This window comes from Hemiscyllium ocellatum, chromosome 9 (genome assembly GCF_020745735.1).
Source record: "Hemiscyllium ocellatum isolate sHemOce1 chromosome 9, sHemOce1.pat.X.cur, whole genome shotgun sequence".
NCBI classification, from domain to species: Eukaryota; Metazoa; Chordata; class Chondrichthyes; order Orectolobiformes; family Hemiscylliidae; genus Hemiscyllium; species Hemiscyllium ocellatum.
The window spans coordinates 102,079,597-102,102,732 of NC_083409.1; the positions used below are offsets into that span (position 1 = coordinate 102,079,597).

At 39.9% G+C, this 23,136-nt stretch overlaps 1 protein-coding gene across 1 annotated transcript in view; it reads right to left on the reverse strand.

Moving 5' to 3' along the window:
- Positions 1-23,136, reverse strand: part of LOC132819184 (heparan sulfate 2-O-sulfotransferase 1) — a 221,292-nt gene that overhangs the window by 14,658 nt on the left and 183,498 nt on the right. Inside the window, exons 4-5 of the mRNA XM_060830621.1 lie at positions 10,449-10,587; positions 1,441-1,538 (exon numbers count right to left, since the gene is read on the reverse strand). Coding sequence (XP_060686604.1) covers positions 1,441-1,538; positions 10,449-10,587 — 237 coding nt within the window. The remainder of the gene's footprint in view (positions 1-1,440; positions 1,539-10,448; positions 10,588-23,136) is intronic.

Below are 23,136 nucleotides of genomic sequence, written 5' to 3' on the forward strand. Positions count from 1 at the left end.
CAGGGAGAAAGCTGGAAGATGGGGTTGAGAAACTCATCAGCCATGACTGAATAGCGGAGCAGACTAAATGGGCCGAGTGGCCTAATTTCTGCTCTCATGGTCTAAAATGTTGCCCCTCAGGTTCTTTTTAAATCTTACCCCTCTCACCTTAAACCTGCCTTCTACTTTTGGACTCCCTTATCCTGGGGGAAAGGCTATTACCCGATCAATGCCCCTCATGATTTTATAAACCTCTATGAGGTCACCCCTCAGCCTCAAATTCCAGGGAAACAAACCCCAGTCTATTCAGTCTCTCTCTCTCTCTCTCTCTCTCTCTATAATTCAAACCCTCCAATCCTGGCAACATCCATGTAAATTTTGACTGAAGCCTTTCAAGTTCAACAACATCTTTCTTATACCAGTTAATAGTGTTCATTCAAGCAAGTGGAGAGTTTTCTGACATACTCCTGATTTATGTCTTGTGGATGGTGGACAGACTATGGGGAGTCGGGAAGTGTTACTCACTACAGTAATCATAACCTCTGACCTGGTCTTGTAGCCACTGTACTCATATGGAGAATCCGGTTCAGTTTCTGGTCAATGGTAACCTCAGGATGTTGATAGTAGAAGATTCAATGATGGTAACGCCATTGAATGTCAAGGGTGGTGGTCTAATTGATTTTATACAAGATGGTCATTGCTTGGCAATTGTGTGGTATGCATGTTATTTGCCAGTTGTCAGCCCAAGCCTGGATACTGTCCAGGTCTTAATGCATTTGGACATACTTCAGTGTGTGAGGTTGAGCAAATGGTGCTAACACATTGTGTAATGATCAACAGATATCCTCACTTCAGACCTTACGATGGAAGGAAGGTCATTGATGAAGCAGCTGAAGATGGAGTCTATGCCACTCTCCTGAGGAACTCCTGCAGAATAAGTCTGAAATTTTATTTTCTCCCCCTTGTTAATATATGTTCCACAATTCCCCTTCTCAAAGATTTTTTAAAATGTATGTTTCCTATTTTCTTTCCAAATTAAACTTATGTCTCAGCCTTTTAATCTCAGCCTCAGCTTTAACATTTACCAACATTGAACTAAGTATTACCATTAAATGGGGTGAATCTGCCATTTCTCTCAAGATTGCGGCTGTCTCCATTGATATTTTAGTGCCAATAAGTGCTTGTGCCCATTCTTACTTCCCACATTCAATAAGGCTTCACAGGCACTAGTGAGAAGGGAATTTTCAGTGTCATCAGTCCAAGCTGCATTTCAATCTAAATTACAAATAATACTCTGTGGAATGGATTTATTTTTCAAGCATTAAAAAATATTCTGTAAAGGTGCAACAAATAGTCTGCCAAATGTACATAATTATGTCAAGTCAGTATTTAATTTTGAAAAGATGTTTAATATACGTTTTGAGCTTTAATTGAATACTTTAAATTTTCTATTGTACCTACCAGCATTCTGAACTGTGGCCACAAAAGAAAGGAATCTGAAGCCAAAGTTTCTCTGGAGCACAGTCTGACCCACCAGCTGCAACACATTCATCAAATGTCTGACGATGGGGAGGGGTGAGGGAAGAAAGAGAAAGAAATTGCTGCAAGCTAACAGTAAATCAGTACAAGCAGAAATAAGTGCTACCAATCATTTCATGTTCTCAAATCAATGCTTCAGAAGCATCAGGATGTCAAAGCCAGTCTAGCAATCTTAAGACACTATATGATTTTTAACTCAACTAATTTTGAACATGTTGCAACAAACTATATATCAATTGAACCAGTGCCCTAAATGCTTATGGCTCCTTAAATCTTACTTGGACCAGAATTCCAATTCTTAAACAAATATATATCAAAAACAGTTGAGAAATGCTGATTAAAAATTTTTTATTAACCTGCCACAACCACAATATTACAACACCAGCTGGGCTTGATAAGTTTATTAGAGTAAGTCCCAGTATATTTAATTTACAAAACTATACTTCAGCCAAGTATGCCGTTAAACAGTATGAGCTGCTAGTATTTAGAAGGTGGTTGTGCTTTTAGATTAATACTGTAGGTTAAGTTGAATTTAATTTGGAATGAAGACCATCCCTGTAAGTAGGTTATTAACATGCTTGCCAATTCAACAAAAATATAACCAAGCAAAAGCAGGGATATAAAAACAGAAATTGCTGGAAAAGCTCAAATGGTCTGGCAACATCTGCAAAGAGAAATCAGAGTTAATGTTTCAGATCTAGTGACCTTTCCTCAGGCTTTCTTTCTTTCTTTTTTCTTTTGCTCTTTCTCTTTTTTCTTTTGCTCTTTCTCTTTTTTTTTGTTTTCTTTTAAGCCTGGAGTGTGGCAGGGAGTGAAGGGGTAGCGTCCAGCAGCCACAGCACCAACGCCAGGATGAGCTGGCTATGGCCCAAGGCCTCCCGATGAGCGAGATACAGGTTCTGCGCTGACACCCCAGCCTGGACTTGTGAGCTAAGCTAAGGCTCCAGGTCCGCAGCTAGGCCTGAATGCCTAAAGGAAGAGAAAGGCTGTCTTGCCCCCTGTGTGGAGGTTTTCTTTGTCTTTGGTATCCAGGTATTCCAGTGGCCTGGCAGGTGACCTTGTCCAGGGCTGGTGGTCTCAGTCCAGCATGGCGGTCTTCTTCAGGGGAATCCTCCAGCCCATTATTCCAGCAATCCGGCGTGGCAATTTTGTCCCTGCTACATCTTTCCTTAATCGGCCTTTCCAAAGCCGAGCAGTCATGAACTGAACTGATGAACTTTGTTTTTTTAAATTATGTATGCAAGTGCCATGGTGGGACGACTTATAAAATTATTCACTGTTCTTTTCATGTAAAAGTACACTTGATAAGTTTCTATTCAAGACTGCTCAAGACTACACTGTAAGCAACCAGATATTTCTATAAACCAACAGCTATTCATCCTTGTGATCATAAATTATTTTAAATATCACACAAAGAACTTTTACATGCAGGATCAATAGAAGAGAAGGTGCTCAAGGCTGCAATCAAATCTTGTTCAAGTAGGCTATTAAAAATATTGAGATCTGCCTTTGTGATTCACAGTTATTTGACATTCATTTGATTACATTATTTTCGGCTAACTTGAATGAAAGTATTCTCCATTTACAATTATATATCTGACAGCAAGAATTACAAGGGTGAACTGAATTCAAGTTTTTTTGAAATTTGTTTTGCTCCACGAATTTCCTGCCATATCTCCTTTCCCAGAGTCTCAAGAAAGGATTCAGAAAAGATTTACAAGGATGTTGCCAGGGTTGGAGGATTTGATCGATAGGGAGAGGCTAAATAGACTGGGGCTGTTTTCACTGGAGCGTTGGAGATAGAACCTATAAAATTATGAGAGGTATGGATAGGGTAAAGAGACAAGGTCTTTTCCCTGGGTTTAGGGTGTGGGGAAAGATTTAAAAGGAATCTAAGGGGCAACGTTTACATGCAGTGGGTAGTGCGTGTATGGAATGACGTACCAGAGGAAGTGGTGGAGGCTAGTACAATTGCAGCATTTAAAAGGCATCTGGATGGGTATAGGAATAGGAAGGGTTTAGAGGGGTATGGGCCAAGTGCTGGCAAGTAGGACTAGATTAATGTAGGATATCTGGTCAGCATGGATGAGTTGGACCGAAGGGTCGGTTTCCATGCTGTAAATTTCTATGACTCCATGATGTGTCAGCTTTGGTTCAGGAGCAATATTCTTGTCTCAAAGTCTGATCGGGTAAAAAGTGAGGTCTGCAGATGCTGGAGATCAGAGCTGAAAATGTGTTGCTGGTTAAAGCGCAGCAGGTCAGGCAGCATCCAAGGAACAGGAAATTCGACGTTTCGGGCAAAAGCCCTTCATCAGGAATTTCCTGTTCCTTGGGTGCTGCCTGACCTGCTGCTCTTTAACCAGCAACACATTTTCAGTTCAAAGTCTGATCGGCAAAGGATGAGCAGAGAGGGAGAGAGTGGTGTAGTGGTAATGTCACTGGACAGTAAGCCAGAAACCCGGTTGATGTTTGTGGTCATGGGTTGGAATCGTACCATGACACAGTGAAATTTAAATTCAATAAAATCTGACATTAAAACGTAGCCTAATAGCAACCGGTGTCAACTGTCGTCAAAAAGAGAATCAAGTTCACTAATGCCCAAAGGAAATAGATAAATTCGCTGTCCTTACTTGTAGTTTATGAACCCCTAGACACAATGACTGTTAACTCTCCTCTGAATGGGCTGAGCAAGCCATTCAGTTCCTCTGTAATTAGGAACTGGCAATAAATCCTGGCCTAGCTACCAACACCCATACTCCATGGGCAAATGAAAAAACTTTCAAGGTCCAGTTCTGGAACTTGAACACTATTTCACATGACAATTCAAAGCTTTACTGAGGAATGCCGTACTATTGAGGGAGCCATTCTTTGGATGATTAAGTTAAAGTGAAGTTGAACTTGCAGTGTCAAGGGAATGTAAGAAATACCAAGGTCGTACATAAAGAACAGTAGGAGTGTTCTCTTGGAATCAATGCTAACACCACAGAATTCAGATTGTTTTACGTTTTTATTTTTATTGCTGTCCTCCTCTCATTCTAATTTCTTTCCTCAATTAAGTTTTCAGTCATTCTCTGACCAATCATTTGGCCTGCACTACTTTTTGCACAATAGCATTTCCACAGCTGTCTTAGCTAAGATGGGTTAATTCCAAATAGGCAGCTCTTTCAAACTTTTTAGTCACTAGGACTTAGGTGCCCACAGGATAAAGTCACTAAGCTATCAGATAAATCAGAAATTAATTTACTTAAATTTCATTACTTAATGGAGCCAATAAATATTTAGTTTAGCATTTAGAAAAAGATGTTAAGTAAAACCAAATATGAAATAAGCATCTGCATCTTGCAAATATTCCATTCTAAGAACAAACTCTAAGTCATCTAAGTCATGAACACTGTTCAGTGGTGAAAATGCAACAAAGCTTTGATAGACAGCTGTTCAAAACTAGGTTCTATTGAAAGCTGCTTTTTTTTTAGGTTTAATGTCATTGAGGGCATACAAGAGACACAGAGTTCGATGGCTAGATTGAAAAGTGATTACACAGCAGGATCAGTCAGATAGATGGGTGACTTTCAAGAAAGGTAAGAAATCTCCTGTGGCTATTCCTCTCTCAAACAGATACTCAGTTTTGGGTACAGCTAAAAAGGATAGTCTCTCAGACGAAAATAGAAGATGCAGTCAGACCTTGGGCACTAAAAATGAATCTATGTTAGGCAGGGTTTAATAAAATTTAAAAGAATAATTTAATAGGGGATTCACCTGTCAAGGGCACAGACAGAAGATTCTGTGGGAATGTGCATGAATCTAGGATAGTATGTTGCTTTCCTAGCTCCAGGATTAAGGATGCCTCAAAATATTTGAAGCATATTGTTAAATGGGAGAGTGAGAAGCCGTAAGTTATTGTACACATTGACAGGAATGAGATAGTTAGGGAAAAGATTAAGCGCTCTACAGAGTTAATATAAGAGGTTAGGTAGAAGATTAAAGAGCAGAACCTTAAAAGTAATAATCTCCGATTTACCCATGATGCCAAGCTCAAACAAGGGAAGGAATGAAAGAATAAAGGAGATAAATCAATGGCTGAAGAGATTCAGTGATTAAGGGCCTTGGATCATTGGGATGTCCTCTGCAGTAGAGGGGACCCCTGCTCAAATAGGATGAGTTTCACCTGAACTGGAAAAGGACCAATATCCAAGCAGGGAGACTTACAAATTCTACGGAGGGGGAAGGAATCCTAAGTAGCGGAGTAAATAGAAAGACAGACGAGACTGTTTTTGAATCTGAAAGAAACAAGTTCATTACAAAAGACAGACAAGACCAAGTAAGAGAACAAAGTAACTCTGAAGTAATGTAAGGGTCTTCCAGGTAAGGCTGATGAACTCAGGGCATGTTTGGGAACATGGGACTGGGATATTATATCTATTACGGAAACTTGGCTGAGGGATGGGCAGCATTGGCAGCTCAACGTTCTGGGTTTCAGATGCTTTGAAAGGATAGGAAGGGAGGCAAAAGAGGAAAAGAGGCATTTTTGATTAAGGAAAATATTACTGCTGTAACTAGAGAAGATATTTCTGATAAATCATCCAGTCAAAATATATGGGTTGAAATTAGAAATAAGAAAGGAATGATCACCTTGCTGGGATTGTAGTACGGACCCCCACCTCCCCCCCCAATAGTCAGAGGGAAATTGAGGAACAAATAAGAAGAGAGATCTCAGATATATGTGAGAATAATAAGATTGTAATAGTGGGTGATTTTAATTTTCCAAACATTGAGTGACTAACATAATGTTAAAAGTTTAGATGGTGAAAAATTTGTTAAATATGTTCACGAAAATTTCTTTATGAATATATAAATGTTCCTACTAAAGAAGGAGCAAATCTTGACCTTCTCTTAGGTAATAGGCCAGGGCAAGTAACTCAAGTGATAATAAGTGAACACTGAGTCTAGTGATCACAATTCTATTTCTTTTTAAATAGTTATGGAAAAGGATACATCTCCGATAATAGTTAAAGTTTTTAATTGTATTAAGGCAAATTTAATGGTATGGGGCAAGAACATTCAGAAGTTGTTCAGAGTAGACTGTTTGCAGGTAGAGGAACATTCGATAGGATTAGAGAACAATGAATAAATAAAGAAATTAAGGTTCTAGTCAAGGATAAAAAAGAATCAAGACAACTAGGTTCAAATAAATCTTTTAATCAGTATAAAAATTAAAAATCACACAACACCAGGTTACAGTCCAACAGGTTTATTTGGAAGCACTGGCTTTCTGAGCGCTGCTCCCTCATCAGTCAGTATAAACAGTGTTGTGGCATTTTTAAGAGAGAGATCAGGAAGGCAACAGGGATTCTGAGGCAGCCTTGCCAGATAAGGTTAAAGATAATCCAAAGAGATTCTACAAGTACATTATGATCAAGACAGCGACTAGATAAAAAAATACGACACATTATAGATCAAAGAGGTTGTCTTTGTGTTGAATTTCACGAGATGGAAGTGATATTAAATTAATATTCTACTGTGCAGAAAGAAATGGAGGCTAGAGGACTCAGGGAAAAGAATATTGATTTGAAAACAGTTCACATTAAAGAAGAGGAAGTGCAGGAGGTCTTAAAGTGAAAAAAAGTGGAAAAATCTCTGGGATGCAATTTCATGGAGTCATAAAATTGCACAAACTGAAATAAACCCTTCAATCACTCATCCGAGCCGATCAGATATCCTAAGTTAATCTACTCCCATTTGCCAGCATTTGACCCATATCCCTCTAAACCCACCCTATTCATATACCTGTTAAATGTTGTAATGGTACCAGCTCCAACATCTCCTCTGGCAACTCATTCCATACAGGAATCACCTTCTGCAAGAAAATGTTGCGCCCCAGATCCCTTTAAAACCATTCCCTTTTCACCTTAAACCTATGCCTTCTAGTTTTGGACTCCTCTACCCTGGGAAAAAGGCCTTGACTATTCATCCTATCCATGCCCCTCACGATTTTATAAACTTTTAAAGGTCACCCCTTAGCTTCGGACTCTCCAGGGAAAATAGCCCCAGTCTACTCAGCCACCACCCCCCCCCCGCTTATAGCGCAAACCCTCCAAACCCAGTAACAACCTTGTAAAGCTTTTCTGCACTCTTTCAAGTTTAACAATATCTTTACTGTAACAAGGAGACCAGAATTGAATGCAGTAGTTCAAGTGGCCTAACCAATGATCTGTACAGCCTCAACATGACATCCCAACTCCTATACTCAATATATTGATCAATAAAGGCAAGCATATCAAATGCCTTCTTCACTACCCTGTCACTTTCAATGAAGTATGAATCTGCACCCCAAGGTCTTTTGTTTGGCAATGATCCTCAGAACCCTACCATTAAGTGTATAAGTCCTGCCCTCATTTACCTCATCAAAATGAAATACCTCGTATTTATCTAAATTAAACTCCATCTGTGACCCCTCAGCCAAATCTCCCATCGAATCAAGGTCCCTTTGTACTCCAAGTTAACCTTTTTCACTGTCCACACCACGACCAATTTTGGTGTCATCGGCATACCATTCCTCCTAAGTTCACAAGCAAACCGTTTATATTTAGTGTATCCCAGGATTTTGAGAGAGGTTAGGGAGGAAATCGCGGGGCCCCTTGCAGAAATATTTATACCATCTATAATTAGGGGTGAGGTACCGGATGACTGAAGAGTGGTTAACATTGTGCTTTCGTTGAAGGGATGTAAGAAGAAGCCTGGAAAGTACAGACCTGAGGGTCTGACTTCAGTGGTGGGTAAGTTGTTGGAGGTAATTCTGAAAGATATAACTTATATACATTTGGAGAGGCAAGGAATAATTAGGAATAATAAGCTTGGTTTTGTGTAAGGGGAATGATGTCTCTCAAACTTGATTGAGTTTTTTCCACAGGAATCGATGCTGGACATTTGTTTGTCATTTATAGAAATGATTTAATTGAGAATATAGAAGGCATGGTTAGTAAGTTTGCATTTAACATCAAAATTGGTGGTATCGCGGATAGTAAAGACGGTTATTTAAGATTACAATGATATATTCATTAAATGGGTCAATGGGCTGAGAAGTAGCAGATGGAGTTTAATTTGGATATATGTGAGAAATTGGCATTTTAGTAAAACAAACAACGGCAGGACTTATACAATTAAATGTTGGGCCTTGGATAGTGTTGTCGAACAGAGAGACCTAGCGGTTCAGGTATGTAATTCTTTGAAGTTCCTGTCAAATGTAGACAGGATAGTTAAGAAGGTGTTTAGCTCAGACCTTTGAATATTGGAGTTGGGACATCATATTGAGGTTGTACAGGATGTTAATGAAGCCTCTTCTGGAGTACTGTGTCTAGTTCTGGTCACTCTGTTATAGGAAGGATATTATTAAGCTGGAGAGAGGTCAGAAGACATTTATCAAGATGTTGCTGAGAATAGAGACTTTACGTTATAATGAGAGGCTGGATAGGCAGGGACATTTTTCACTGGAGTGTAGGAAGTTAAGGGGTGACCTGATAGAGGTTTATAAAATCTTGAGGGGTATTGATAAGGTGAATGGCAAGTCTGTTTTCCCTAGGGTGGGGGATTTCAAGACTAAGGGGCATATTTTTAAGGTGAGAGGAGAAAGATTTAAAAAGGCATGAGGGCCAATTTTTTTTTTTACACAGAGTGGTTTATGTGTGGAACATACAGAGGAAGTAGTGGATGTGGGTACAGTTAAAATGTTTAAAATATACTTGCATAAATACTTGAATATGAAATATTTGGAGAGATATGGTCCAAGTGCAAGCAGGTGGGTCGCGTTTTGTTTGGGATTATGGTCAGCATGGGCTAGTTGGACCAAAGAGACTGTTTCCATGCTGTATGACTCTTGACACTATGACTCTATTTAACAGATGAAGGAAAGAATACTTTTTCATGATCTCTACTTGGAATGATTACCAGTTACATGACTAATGTCATTTGTGTGAAAGTGCTGCAAAAATTATTTGCAGTCTATACAGTACAATTAAACAACACAGAAGCATGTTCCAGGGTGAACACCAATGATAGCTTGGCAGAAAAAAAGTGTTGGACAGCATTAGGTCTGTCCTACCCTCATGTCTGGTTATAAAATTTAAAAAAAGAGAGTGGAATGAGTATTGTATCCATTACAATCAAATGCAAGTAGATAGGATAGTGAAGAAGGTGTTTGGTATGCTTTCCTTTATTGGTCAGAGTATTGAGTATAGAAGTTGGGAGGTCATGTTACGGCTGTACAGGACATTGCTTAAGCCACTGTTGGAATATTGCATGCAATTCTGGTCTCCTTCTTATAGGAAAGATGTTGTGAAACGTGAAAGGGTTCAGAAAAGATTTACAAGGATGTTGCCAGGATTGGAGGATTTGAGCTATAGGGAGAGGCTGAACAGGCTGGGGCTGAGGGGTGACCTTATAGAGGTTTACAAAGTAATGAGGGGCATGGATAGGATAAATAGACAAAGTCTTTCCCCTGAGGTGGGGAAGTCCAAAACTAGAGGGCATAGGTTTAGGGTGAGAGGGGAAAGGTATAAAAGAGACCTAAGGGGCAATGTCTCCAGAGTGTGGTACATGTATGGAATGAGCTGCCAGAGTATGTGATGGAGGCTGGTACAATTGCAATATTTAAGAGGCATTTGGATGGGTAAATGAATAGGAAGAGTTTGGAGGGATAAGGGCTGGTTGCTGGCAGGTGGGACTAGATTAGGTTGGGATATTTGGTCGGTATGGATAGATTGGACCGAAAGGTTTGTTTTCATGCTGTACATCTCTATGACTCGATAACAAAGTAAATTGAACTGTCCTAAAATCAACTCTCAAAAACGGTCAAGTAGCTCTCACATTTTGTTATGTTGCTCTGGCTATTGAGATTTTAAATATTATTCCAATTACTTTTGTATTGTGCACATTACCTTTTTATCTCCCTGTTTTCTTCTCTTTAGACCAGGCCTATAGTCATCACCAAAGCGCAGAAAATAGTAGTACGACACTAGTCGCTCAATGGGATCTCGAATAACATTTACATAGATGGGTTTCTTTTTCACACCATATCTGAAGCAATGAAAAGAGAAACAACATTTATTGTTGATTTCAGTGTTAAATACTATGCAAAATGATTTTCAATATTGCTCTGAGAGCAACTGTAAATATTTGTGACTTTAAATATTTTCTGAATTTACAGTTCTACCATTCCACTGCTTTTGTTTATACTTGCTATGTCTATAAATATAGCATAGCAACTAACCCAATAAGTCAATGTTGTACATATAAACACACATCATGTATTTACTGCACCCAAATGAATATTCTTGTTATTTTCAATGAATTAAGAAAAACAGCATCTCTTAATTTTAACCAAGTTTCTATTTTGTTAAGAACTTTGTTCAGGTCTTTATTTGTAATGATGGATGCTAAACATTTTGCAAACAGATTGCTAACAATATAAATGCCAAAGCTTTAAACCCATTTTTATGTTCCAGGAGGATTTCATTTAAATAGAAAACCTTTTACTCCCCCCTAAGAATTAAGTAAGGAATGTTTGTTCAATGAATATAGAATACACCTCATTAATGAAATGAAATGAAAACAGTACAGTGATATCAGTTAACCATATCTGCTCTGCTGCTATCTCTTTGGTTTATTGCCAGACAGCAAGTTAGCATCTTTTTTTAAAATCACCAGTGCACTCCTGAGTTACAGCAAAACAGGGAGCAGAAAAAGTAGTCGTAACTCCTCTGATACTCAAGAGTTTTAAATTTTAAGTAGGTTTGCACTGACAACTAGAGTGTGAGCATTTTCATGGGTAACTTTTATCAAAAGTCTAATTTTTGATTTAAGTTTAGCAATTAACTAAACATTACTCTTTTATGTTAAATTAAAGGAGTTTATTGCTGCCTTAAATCAGTGATAATAGGCTCAAACCCAAAAGATGTAGCTAGTTAATTGCTGACTAAACCAGCTTTTTTGAAATTGGAGTCAGTTGTTTTCAGGAAACAGAAATAGAAACCTCCTATTCAGAAGAATGAAACAGCAATAGTGAAAGCAGATTCCATAATGAGATGTGGCTGTTGATGCGATTCCAAAACAGCACGCTGCCTCTGTGGTCCTATGGTAAAAAGAGATTATGGAGCAGTTCAGGGCACTCTTCTAGGGGAGGGTGTTCAGGACGAGGTCTTGTTCCACATTGGTACAAATGACTTGAGTAGGAATGAAGATGAGGTCCTGAATTAAAGATTTTAGGAAGTTAGGTAAGAGATTGAAACACAGGGCCTTGAAAACAGTTGTATTCAATTATATCCAATTTTCACATACTCGCGAGAAATAAGACAAAACAAGGCGTTGGTTTGGTAAATGTGTGTTCTAGACATGATATCAGGAGCAGGCTACTGTTGTTGTTAAATTTCACTATTCACTTTTTGTTGATTACATGTCCCCAGAGGTCTTGGAACATAGAACATTACAGTACAGTACAGACTCTTCGGCCCTCGATGTTGCCCTGACCTGTGAAACCAATCTGAAACCTATCTAACCTACACTGTTCCATTTTCATCTGTCTATCCAGTGACTATTTAAATGCCCTTAAGGTCGGCAAGTCTACGACTGTTGCAAGCAGTGCATTCCACACCCATACTACTCTCTGAGTAAAGAACCTATCTCTGACATCTGTCCAATATCTATCACGCCTCAATTTAAAGCTATGCCTCCTTGTGCTAGCCATCACCAGAGGAAAAAGGCTCTCACTGTCCACCCTACCTAACCCTTCGCAAAAGTGTCACTAAAGTTGCCAGGGAGGATCACTTTATCATGAATTTGGACTCAGGTCAGGGACTGTCCGACATATAAAACTCTTCTTTGTCTACAGCATCCTCTGTTGAGGAATGTAGTGCACACAAGTTTTGGGTAAGCTGAAGTGGTATGAGGAGTTCCTTTATTCCACAAGGCAAACCTCTGGGATGACCAACTTGTTTTTCATTGTGAAACCCATCCTGAGTAGGTGATTCTGTTCTTCTGATTTACTCTCCTAGAGTAAGGTGGAACTGCCACGTTGTTTCTTGATCAGGTTTTCCCCTGCTTGTTGTATCTTACTTAAGGTGGTAATGTCAAGTCTAAACTTTGAGTAAGGCTAGTAGTTCCAGTCTGTGGATGTTGGTTTACGTTCCAAATTTCATTCTGAGGAATGGAAGTTATCTGCATATGAATTCTTTTAACAAGGAGGGCCATTGTACACCTGCTACCACATAGGTTAGGAAGACCAAGATCTTGATCCAGTGGCAAGGATTTCCAAGACAACTGAAGATTAGGCTGCCTTTAGTTAGGAACGCAAAATGGTAAAAATTACCCTTACTGTGGTCTCAGATAGAGCCTCAGACTTCATTACTCTTACACTCCAAGAGTCTTGGACTCTTACAATTAATGGCCAACTTCCCAATTGCTTAACAATTTTGGCAGCACAAATTCATCAATTGTGTTACGTAGTAAGCCCAGAATTTTGCAATATTTGCTCAAACCTCCCAGGCGGGAGAGTCAATGTCATCAAACAGGTTAACTCACACTGTCAGAAACATGCATCTCCAAAACTGACAGGACCATGTAGAGTCTATGGAGCACCAGAATAACCACTAATGCACTAGTCCCAAAATTGTACAGAAATTTTCATATATTCTATGCTTTCTAAGAATGCCACAATTGATAATGATATCAACATATTTCTTAAAAAAGCTAGCTCTGCCTACATAATGTCAATTCCATGACCATGCTTAGAACAGCATGACATTAAACCAAGGCTAAAAACAACCAGGTCATTGGACTTACCAGAGTGGTAAACTGTGGTGCTGGCAAAGCACAGCAGGTCAGGCAGCATTTGAGGAACGGGACAGTCGACGTTTCAGGCATAAGCCTTTCACCAAGAATAATGAACGTTCCTGATGAAGGCTTATGCCTGAAACGTTGACTCTTCTGCTCCTCGAATGCTGCCTGACCTGCTGTGCTTTTTCAGCGCCACGCTTTTCGCCTCTGACCTCTAGAGTCTGCAGTCCTCGCTTTCTCTTATTATACTAAACACCCTACTGTATGACATTACATCTGGTTCTGCTACAGGCATTCTATCACTGCTTTGGACGTTTCCAAAGACACAAGGGTGTCAAGATCATAGGAATCACCCGAGAGAAAACTCAACTTAAGTGGGCAGGCCATGTCACCCGCATAGATACCTACAGAATCCCCAAGTGGATTTCCCATTGGGGAATTGCTTCTGAGCCAACATTCAGATGGTCACTATAACAGTGCATGGGCATCCTAAAAAAAAAGAGCCTTACTAATGTTTTGCTTTGCAGGCTACTTCTGAGAAACATATGGAAGCAAGCACTGAAATCAGCCAGATGGAGGCAAATTAATTCAGCTTGCCATGCACTGTGTAGCACATGCATGATAACATTATTTCAACTAATGTAATGATTTTCCAAAGCAAAAATTATCTTCAGTAGCTTAGCTCTGATTTTAACAATGATTCCTGTTGGGAAACTCTGCTTCACTTAAAGTTGGTAAAGTCGAGTTGTGCTCCTAAAATTCTAAGGAAGGACATCCTGTATTACTCTAGAAAATTGTTTAGAATGAACTTCATGAAACTGCTCTTCATGTTAATTCTCCCAACTTAGTTTGGTCCATCTTTATGAAAATTAAAGCTTCCCATATTTTTGTCTTATGCTCATTACATGCACCTCTAATTTAAAGAATCATACAGTATGGAAACAGACCCTTCAGTCCAACTTGTCAGTACTGCCCAGAAATCCTAATCTGACCAAGTCCCGTTTGGCAACATTTGGCCCACATCCCTCTCACCCTTCTTATTCATATATCCACCCAAATGCCCTTTAAATATTGTAATTGTAACAGCCTCCACCACTTCCTCAGCCAGCTCGCTCCATACATGCACCAGCTTTCCTGTGAAAATGTTACTCCTTAGGTCCTTATTAAATCTTTCCCCTCTCCCCTTAAACCTATGTCCTCCAGTTTTAAACTCTCCCACCCCAGGAAAAAGACTCTGGTTATTCACCCTATCCATGCCTTTCAAAATATTGTAAACAACTAAAGATCCCTCAGCCTTTGATGCTCCCAGGAAAAGAAAACCCAGCCTATTCGGCCTCACCTATAGCTGAAACTCTCCGGTCCCAGCAACATGCTTGTCAATCTTTTCTGTACCCTCTCAAGCTAACAACATCCTTCCTATAGGAGGGAGACCAGAAAACTGTCCACAGTATTCGAAAAGTGACATCACAAATGTCCTGCAAAGCCTCAACAAGTCGTCCCAACTTCTATACTCAATGTTCTGATCAATGAAGGCAAATGTGCCAAATGCCTTCTTCACTACCGTGCTTCCCAACAACTCCATTTTCAAGGAATTATGCACCTGCACCCCTTGGTGTCTTCGTTCCGCAACACTGCCCAGAGGCCTACCATTAACTGTACAAGCCCTACCCTGGTTTGCCTTACTAAAACACAACACCTCATATTTATCGAAATTAAACTCCATCTGCCACTCCTCATCCCACTGGCTCACCTCATCAAGGTCCTGTTGAACTCTGAGGTAACCTTCTTCACTGTCCACTACCCCACCTATTTTGGTGTCCAAAGTTAAAAATCACACTGCTTTTTTATCAGGTGCCCCGAAAGCTAGTGCCTCCAATTAAATTTGTTGGACTATAACCTGGTATTGTGAGATTTTTAACTTTGTACACCCCAGTCCAACATCATCATCATCAAATCATTTCCATCTCCAAATCATTTTGGTGCCATCAACAAACTTTCTAATCATGTTTCCTATATTCACTTCCAAATCATTTATATAAATAATAAAAAAAGCAGTGGACCCAGCACCAATCCTTGTGGCACACCCCTGGTAACAGGCCTCGAGTCTGAAAAACAACCACTCACCACCACTCTCTGTCGCCTACTTTCAAGCCGACTTTGTATCCAAATGGTTACTGACCCCGGATCTCATGTGATCTCATCTCAATAACCAGTCTACCTTGCGGAATCTTGCCGAATGCTTTGCTGATTACTTGATACATAATTTGCTCAATTATCTAATTACTCAGGGTGGTGGGGGATGAGTGGGCTATAAAACACATCAGTGATTTATATCTTTTCCTATTTCCTAACTCCACCTGCAGTGATTTCATATCTTGATCAAGATTATTGTTTTTGGCTGCCTTTGTCTCATCCTTTATCAGTCGTACTTAACATCCATTTTAGTTTTGCCCATCTCTTCTGAAAGTCCAGTGTTCAAATTTATCAAGAATATTTTCTACATTTGAATAGCAACAGTTGAAAGATTTAAGATTTTATAAATTGAAATTAAATCCAGAGATGAGTGATCAAAATGTAAAAATAAACACATTACGTGGAAATCATGAGTGAAAATCTCAAATGTTTTCAGGATACAACATCTCCAATGAATCAGAAAAGGTATTACATATCTAATATCCATATCTACCTCATCTGCCTAAACAGTATAAGGCAGTGGCTTAGTGGTATTATTGCTAAACTATTAATCTAGAAATTCTGATACAGGGCTGGGGACTTGGGTTTGAATCTCGTCACTGCAATTGAAAAGAAAAACGTTTGGAATTAAGAATCTACTGTTGTTCATCAAACCATGGTAGATTGTCGGAAACACCCATCTGATTCACTAACGTCCTTCAGGGAAGGAAATCTGCCATCCTCATCTGGTCTGCCATACAAGTGACTCCATACACACAGCAATGTGGTTTACTCTCAATTACCCTCTGAAGTGGCCCTGCAAGCTTCAAAATTGAATGGATCACCAGGCATTGACCTAGGCACCAGAAAAGACAACAGCAGAAATAGCCTTGTTGACCCTGCAAGGTGCTCTGCATTTACATCTGTGGCCTGGTACCAAAATTGGGTGAGCTCTCTCAGTCTAATCAACAACAGCCTGACAGTCATATTCATGGAATCACACCTCAAGACAATGTCCCAGGAGCCACCCTGGATATGTCCTCTCCCACTGGCAGGACAGACCCAACAGTGGTGGTGGCACAGTCAGGAGCTACCCTAGGTGTCCTCAATATTGACTTTGCTCTTCATGAAATCTCGTGGCTTCAGATTAAACATGGCCAAGAGAACCTCTTGCTAATTACCAACTACCATCCTCCTCCGATTGATAAATCCGTACTCCTCCAAGTTGAACAACATTTGGAGGAAACACTGAGGATGGCAAATGCAAAAAACATACTCTGGTTGGGGGAATTTCAAAGTCCACTATTAAAAGTGGCTCCGCAACAGTAATACTGATCTAGAGTTTTTGAAAAGATTTGTGGTTCAGGTGGTAGATGAGGTGTAGATTTGTTCGCCGAGCTGGTGTGTTTTTCTGCAATTGTTTAGATTAGATTAGATTACTTTCAGTGTGGAAACAGGCCCTTCGGCCCAACAAGTCCACACCGACCCGCCGAAGCGCAGCCCACCCAGACCCATTCCCCTACACCTAACATTACGGGCAATTTAGCATGGCCAATTCACCTAACCTGCATATTTTTGGACTGTGGGAGGAAACCGGAGCACCCAGAGAAAACCCACGCAGACACGGGGAGAATGTGCAAACTCCACACAGTCAGTCGCCCGGGTCTCTGGCACTGTGAGGCAACAGTGCTAACCACTGTGCCACCGTGCTGCCCAATGCCATCGTGCTGCCCATAATGTTAATAACCTCGCTAGATGACATCGCCAGTGTGTCATGCCTTGTTTTTAAGTGCTTATATAGCAGGCAGGATAGAGCACCAACACTTTGTCAGAGATGCACTGATGATGTCTCCTAGCAATCAAATCTCCACCTCAGTACTACTGATTGACCTGACCGGGTTTTAAAAGACCTATAGCTGCTGGATGAGCTCTGTAGCAGGTGGTGAAAGAGCCAACTAAAGGGAAAATATTCTTACCAATCTGCCAGTTGCCGATGCATCTGTCCAGGACAGTACCGGTAAGACAAACCACTGCAAGTCCTTGGGGAGATGAATTCCTGCCTTCACATTGAGAATAATCTCCATCGTGTCAAAAGGTGCTATCACTGTGCTAAATGGGGCAGATTTCAAACAGATCTAGCAACTCAAGACTGGGCATCCATGAGGCGCTGTGAGCCATTAAGAGCAGAATTGTATTCCAGCACAATCTGTAACTGCATGGCTCAACCATTATCATCAAGCCAGGGGATGAAACCTGGTTCAATAGAGTTCAGAAGGGGGTGCCAAGAGCAGCAGCAGGCACACCTGAAAATTAGGTGTTAACCTGATGAAGCCACCAAACAGGACTACTTGCATGCCAAACAGCATAAGCAGCAAATGATAGATAGATCTGATCAGTTGTTGTAGCTCTAAGCTCTGCCATCTTGTCACATCCATTCATGAATGGTGGTGAACAATTAAACAACTGACAGGAGGAGGGAGCTCCACAAATATCCCAATCCTCACATCAGTGCAAAAGTTAAGGCTGAAGCAATCACAGCAATCTGCAGCGAAAAATGCCAAATGGATGATCCATCTTGGCTTCCTCCAGCAGTCCCTAGGATTATAGGTACCAGCTTTCAGCTGATTCAATTCATTCTATATGACATAAAAAAATGGTTGGACACACTGGATACTGCAAAGGCTACAGACCCTAACAACATTCTAAAGATAACACTGAAGACTTGTGCTCCAGAACTTGCTACTTTTCTAACCAAGCTTTTCCAGTACAGTTCAACTTTGGCGCCAACCCAACAATATGGAAAATTGCCCAGGTATGTCCTGTAAATAAAAAAGGACAAATGCAACCCAGCCAACTGCTGACAGATCAGAACACTCTCGATCATCAATAGCGCTATCAAGCAGCACCTGCTCAGCAATAGCCAGCTCAATGACGCACAATTTAGGTTCCACCACAGCCATTCAGCTTCTGATTTCATCACAGCATTGGTTCAAACATGGACAAAAGAGCTGAATTTTAGAGATGAGGTGAGTGTTACAGCCCTTCACATCAAGGCTGCATTCAACTTATTCTGGCATCAAGGGGCTCGAGCAAAAAATGCATCAATGGGTATTGGGGGCATACCAGACACACAGGAAGATGGTCATGGTTGTTGGAGGTCAGTCATCTCAGCTCTAGGACATCTCTGCAGGACTTTCTCAGCGTAGTGTCCTCGGCCCAACCATCTTCAGCTGTTTCATCAATGACTTTCCCTCTATCATAAGGTCAGAAGTGGGGATATTCATCGATGATTACACAATGTTCAGCATTATTTGCAACTTCTCAGATACTGAGGCAGTCCATGTTCAAATGTAACAAGATCTAGACAATATCCAGGTTTGGCTTGACAAGTGGCAAGTAACATTCACACAACACAAATGCCAGGCTATGACCACCACCAATAAGAGACAATCTAACCACTGCTCCATAACATTCAACAGTGTTATCATCACTGAATCCCTTACTATTAACATCCTGGGAGTTATCACTGGCCAGAAACTCAACAGGTCTTGCCACAAATACAGTGGCTACAAGTTCAGATCAGAGGCTAGGAATACTACAGTGAGTAACTCACCTAACTCCCCTAAACCTGTCCATCAGCTACAAGGCACAAGTTAGGAGTGTGATGGAATACTCCCCACTTGCATGGACAGTGTAGCTCCAACAACACTCAAGAAGTTTGACACCATTCAGGACAAAACAGTCCACTTGACTGGCACTAAAGCCACAAGCATCTACTCACTTCACCATCGACACTCAGTAGCAGCAATGTACATTATCTATAAGATGCAAAAATTCACGAAAGATCCACAGACAGCACCTTCCACAATCATTTCCATCTTGAAGGACAAGGCCAGCAGATACATGGGAACACCACCACTTTCAGGCTCCCCTCCAAGCCACTCAGCATCCTGACTTGGAAATATATCATTATTCCTTCACCACTGATAGATCAAAATCCTGGGATTCCCTCCCTAATGGCATTGTGCATCAACCCACAACAAATAGACTGCAGTGGTTCAAGAAAGCAGCTCACCCCCCACCTTTTCAAGGGCAACTAGGGATGGACAATAAATGCTGGCCCAGCCAGTGACACTCATTCCCTACAAATGAGTTGAAAAAAAATGATGCTTCTCTTGGAGGACGCAAAATGAAATGTCTAGTACATTGTTAAATTGCTCCTCAGGAATTTCTGATTGCTTGGCTCAACATTTCTAAGTCTGTAACTCATATTCCAATACTGTATATATTGGTCTCAAAGAAAGTCAGTCAGTTCAGGTGGTTCTCCATAGGCAAGAAGCAAAAATAATAGATTTTTTTGGGGAGAATGGGGGAGGAGACTACCTAAGCTGTACACAGTTAAAAATCACAACACCAGGTTATAGTCCAACAGGTTTAATTGGAAGCACACTAGCTTTCGGAGCGACGCTCTTCCATCAGGTGATTGTGGAGGACACAATTGTAAGGCACAGAATTTATAGGAAAAATTTACAGTGTGATGTAACTGAAATTATACATTGAAAAATACCTTGATTGTCTGTTGAGTCTTTCATCTGTTCGAATACCATGATAGTTTCACTTCTTTCATGTGTAAATCACAAAACCTTTTTAAAAGTTGCATTCTCAGGTTAGATGTAACAATTGGTGTGAGCTAGACAGGTTGTCTAGTTAACACCAATTGTTACATCTAACCTGAGAATGCAACTTTTTAAAATTTACATCACACTGTAAATTCTTCCTATAAATTCTGTGCCTTACAATTGTGTCCTCCACAATCACCTGACGAAGGAGCGGCGCTAAGAAGCTAGTGTGCTTCCAATTAAACCTGTTGGACTATAACCTGGTGTTGTGTGATTTTTAACTTTGTGCACCCCAGTCCAACACCAGCATCTCCACATCATAAGCTGTACAAGTGTTAAATAAAAGCTTAAAAACTTAACCTTTTGAATTTTTCTCTCCTCCCTTGTCCCTCACCACCATTCATCGATCCTCAGCTCATTTAGCAGAAAGACACCATTATTAAGGCTCCTGCTGGAAGTGCTCCTCAACCATCCGCTTAGAAATGCGTAATTAGATTAGATTAGATTAGATTACTTACAGTGTGGAAACAGGCCCTTCGGCCCAACAAGTCCACACCGACCCGCCGAAGCGTAACCCACCCATACCCCTACATTTACCCTTACCTAACACTACGGGCAATTTAGCATGGCCAATTCACCTGACCCGCACATCTTTGGACTGTGGGAGGAAACCGGAGCACCCGGAGGAAACCCACGCAGACACGGGGAGAACGTGCAAACTCCACACAGTCAGTCGCCTGAGGTGGGAATTGAACCCAGGTCCCTGGCGCTGTGAGGCAGCAGTGCTAACCACTGTTTGATTCTTCCCAAACAATTAGAAAATGCCTACTCACTGTTAATATTTGTAACCTTTCAAAGAACTAAATGACAACGTTAAAGTTGTGCAATGTTGCTGCATCACTCTCAAAGTCTACACCAATTTTTATTCATAGTGCATTTGCTATTTTAAAAGTTTTCTTCACTTGCAGGATATTAACCATTTTTAGAACAGGTTGATAGTCCACTTTTGATTATAAATTAAAATTGATCAAAATTCCAATTAACAGCAGGTGAGAATTGAGGAGACAACTGCACCAGATTTATTTTGATTGGCTTAAAGGTGAACCACTTCAATGAATAATTCAGAGGTACTACTTTCCTATTTGGAGATGTGAACCAAAAACAAACAGTAGTTATTACATAAAATATAATATACCTTACATTTTAAATTTGAAGTATCTTGATAAAGTTCACTTGGAACCAGTTAACAACAGCTTGAAGAGAATATGTTCTCATGCTGTTGCGGCAGATATTTTAAACACTACATGTGTTCATCAATTTAAGTAATCAAATGAGGTGCAGAATGCAGTGTGACATAATGCAACCAAAATCAAACATTCTAAATTTTTCTTTCAGTTCATTTTCAATGATTTCCATGTTTCTCCAGCTTTGAACAGGTCAGTTTTGATTAAATATCCTCCTGACAGCCAAGACACTTCAATTTCCTTGCTGTACTAATTTAACATAGATTAAAATTGGGTGATAGAGTGCCTTTACATCAAACTGAAATCAGACTTCTCCAATAATTTGATGTAATTCTACTCAGTTTTTTGAGAAATTTAAAAGGCACATACACAATAACGAATTTGGACAGGAAGATACCACTTTGAGCAATTTTAACTTTAGATTGAAATTTGGTTACTTATAAATAGACATAGTCAGGGTTTTAAAATGAGAGAAGCTGAAAGATATCAATAATTTAGGAAGAAAAAGTACTTATTTTGGCCTAGTCCTAGACCTGGTCCTAGCCAATGATTATCAAAAAAAAACAAGAGTTTACCTCTATAGAAATTACTGAAGTAATGGAACGTAAAATTATTTGTATTCATTGAAAGCTCATACCAGATTTACTGAACATATTTAGCCTCACCAGCAGCGTTACAACCACACAAGGGTATTGATCAACTTCAACTAGGTTTACTTGTGAAATACTCAAACTGGGATGAAGCCAGACATTTACAAGCAGTCAGGATTTAAACTGCTGCTGACCTGGAATATGTTTCAATGCAAACTGGATTGTCCTACAATTCACACTGACTGCTAAAAAAAATTACTTCCCTCAACTTTTTTTTGATATATATATTGAATGTTACCTGCTTTGGATGCCCTTGAGAGATAGCTGAGTAGTTTGATAAAAATGAATGTCAGTTAACAATTCTGATATGGGACTAGAAGAATGTAAATGCTAAAGGCTGCAAGTCTACTTCCTTAAAAGGATATCAGCAAACCAAAATCCAAAATACATGAGGAATACTTAACATGTACTTAGTAATGGCGCTTTAAAAGGGACATTCGTGAGAAAGCAAGTCATCAATTGGTTTAAAAATAAAATATATTTTTAAAAAGCTAAGTATTAAAGAAGTCAAAATGTCAGGACATTCTAGAAAACATCCTAAAGTGCCTCAGGAAAATGGGGGAATAATTTGCAGAGGTGTATAGAAATTTGGAGGAAATTTTAAGCCCTACATTTCATTTTGAAAGCATTTGTGGTGGAATATAAAAGCAACATTCCACTCAAAATTAAACTGTGTTTTTCAGGGTTTCACTGAGATTGCAGGTGTGGAGAAGCACTGGAGAGTGGCCAATCTAATACTTATTTCCAAAAAGACAGAGCCAACCCAGGTTAATTTAACATCTGTGGCTGGGAACATATTGGAATCTTTAATTAAAGATGAAATTATTATAGATGAAGAGAAAATAATTAGAAACAGCCACCACAGATTTCAGAATGAAAGAACATGCCCAACAAATCTGGCAAACTTCTCTGACAAGGTGACAGATGTAGTGAATGAGAGAAACGCAATGGATATTCTATATTTGGATTAGCACAAAGCTTTCAGTGTGACACCATGAGATTATTGGTGAAGGAAGGTGGTCAGCACAGCTGGTTTGCAGTGCACAGTGATGCCAACAGTGCAGGTTCAATTCCTGTACTGTGAAGATTCTGTCTTCTGAACCTCAAGAC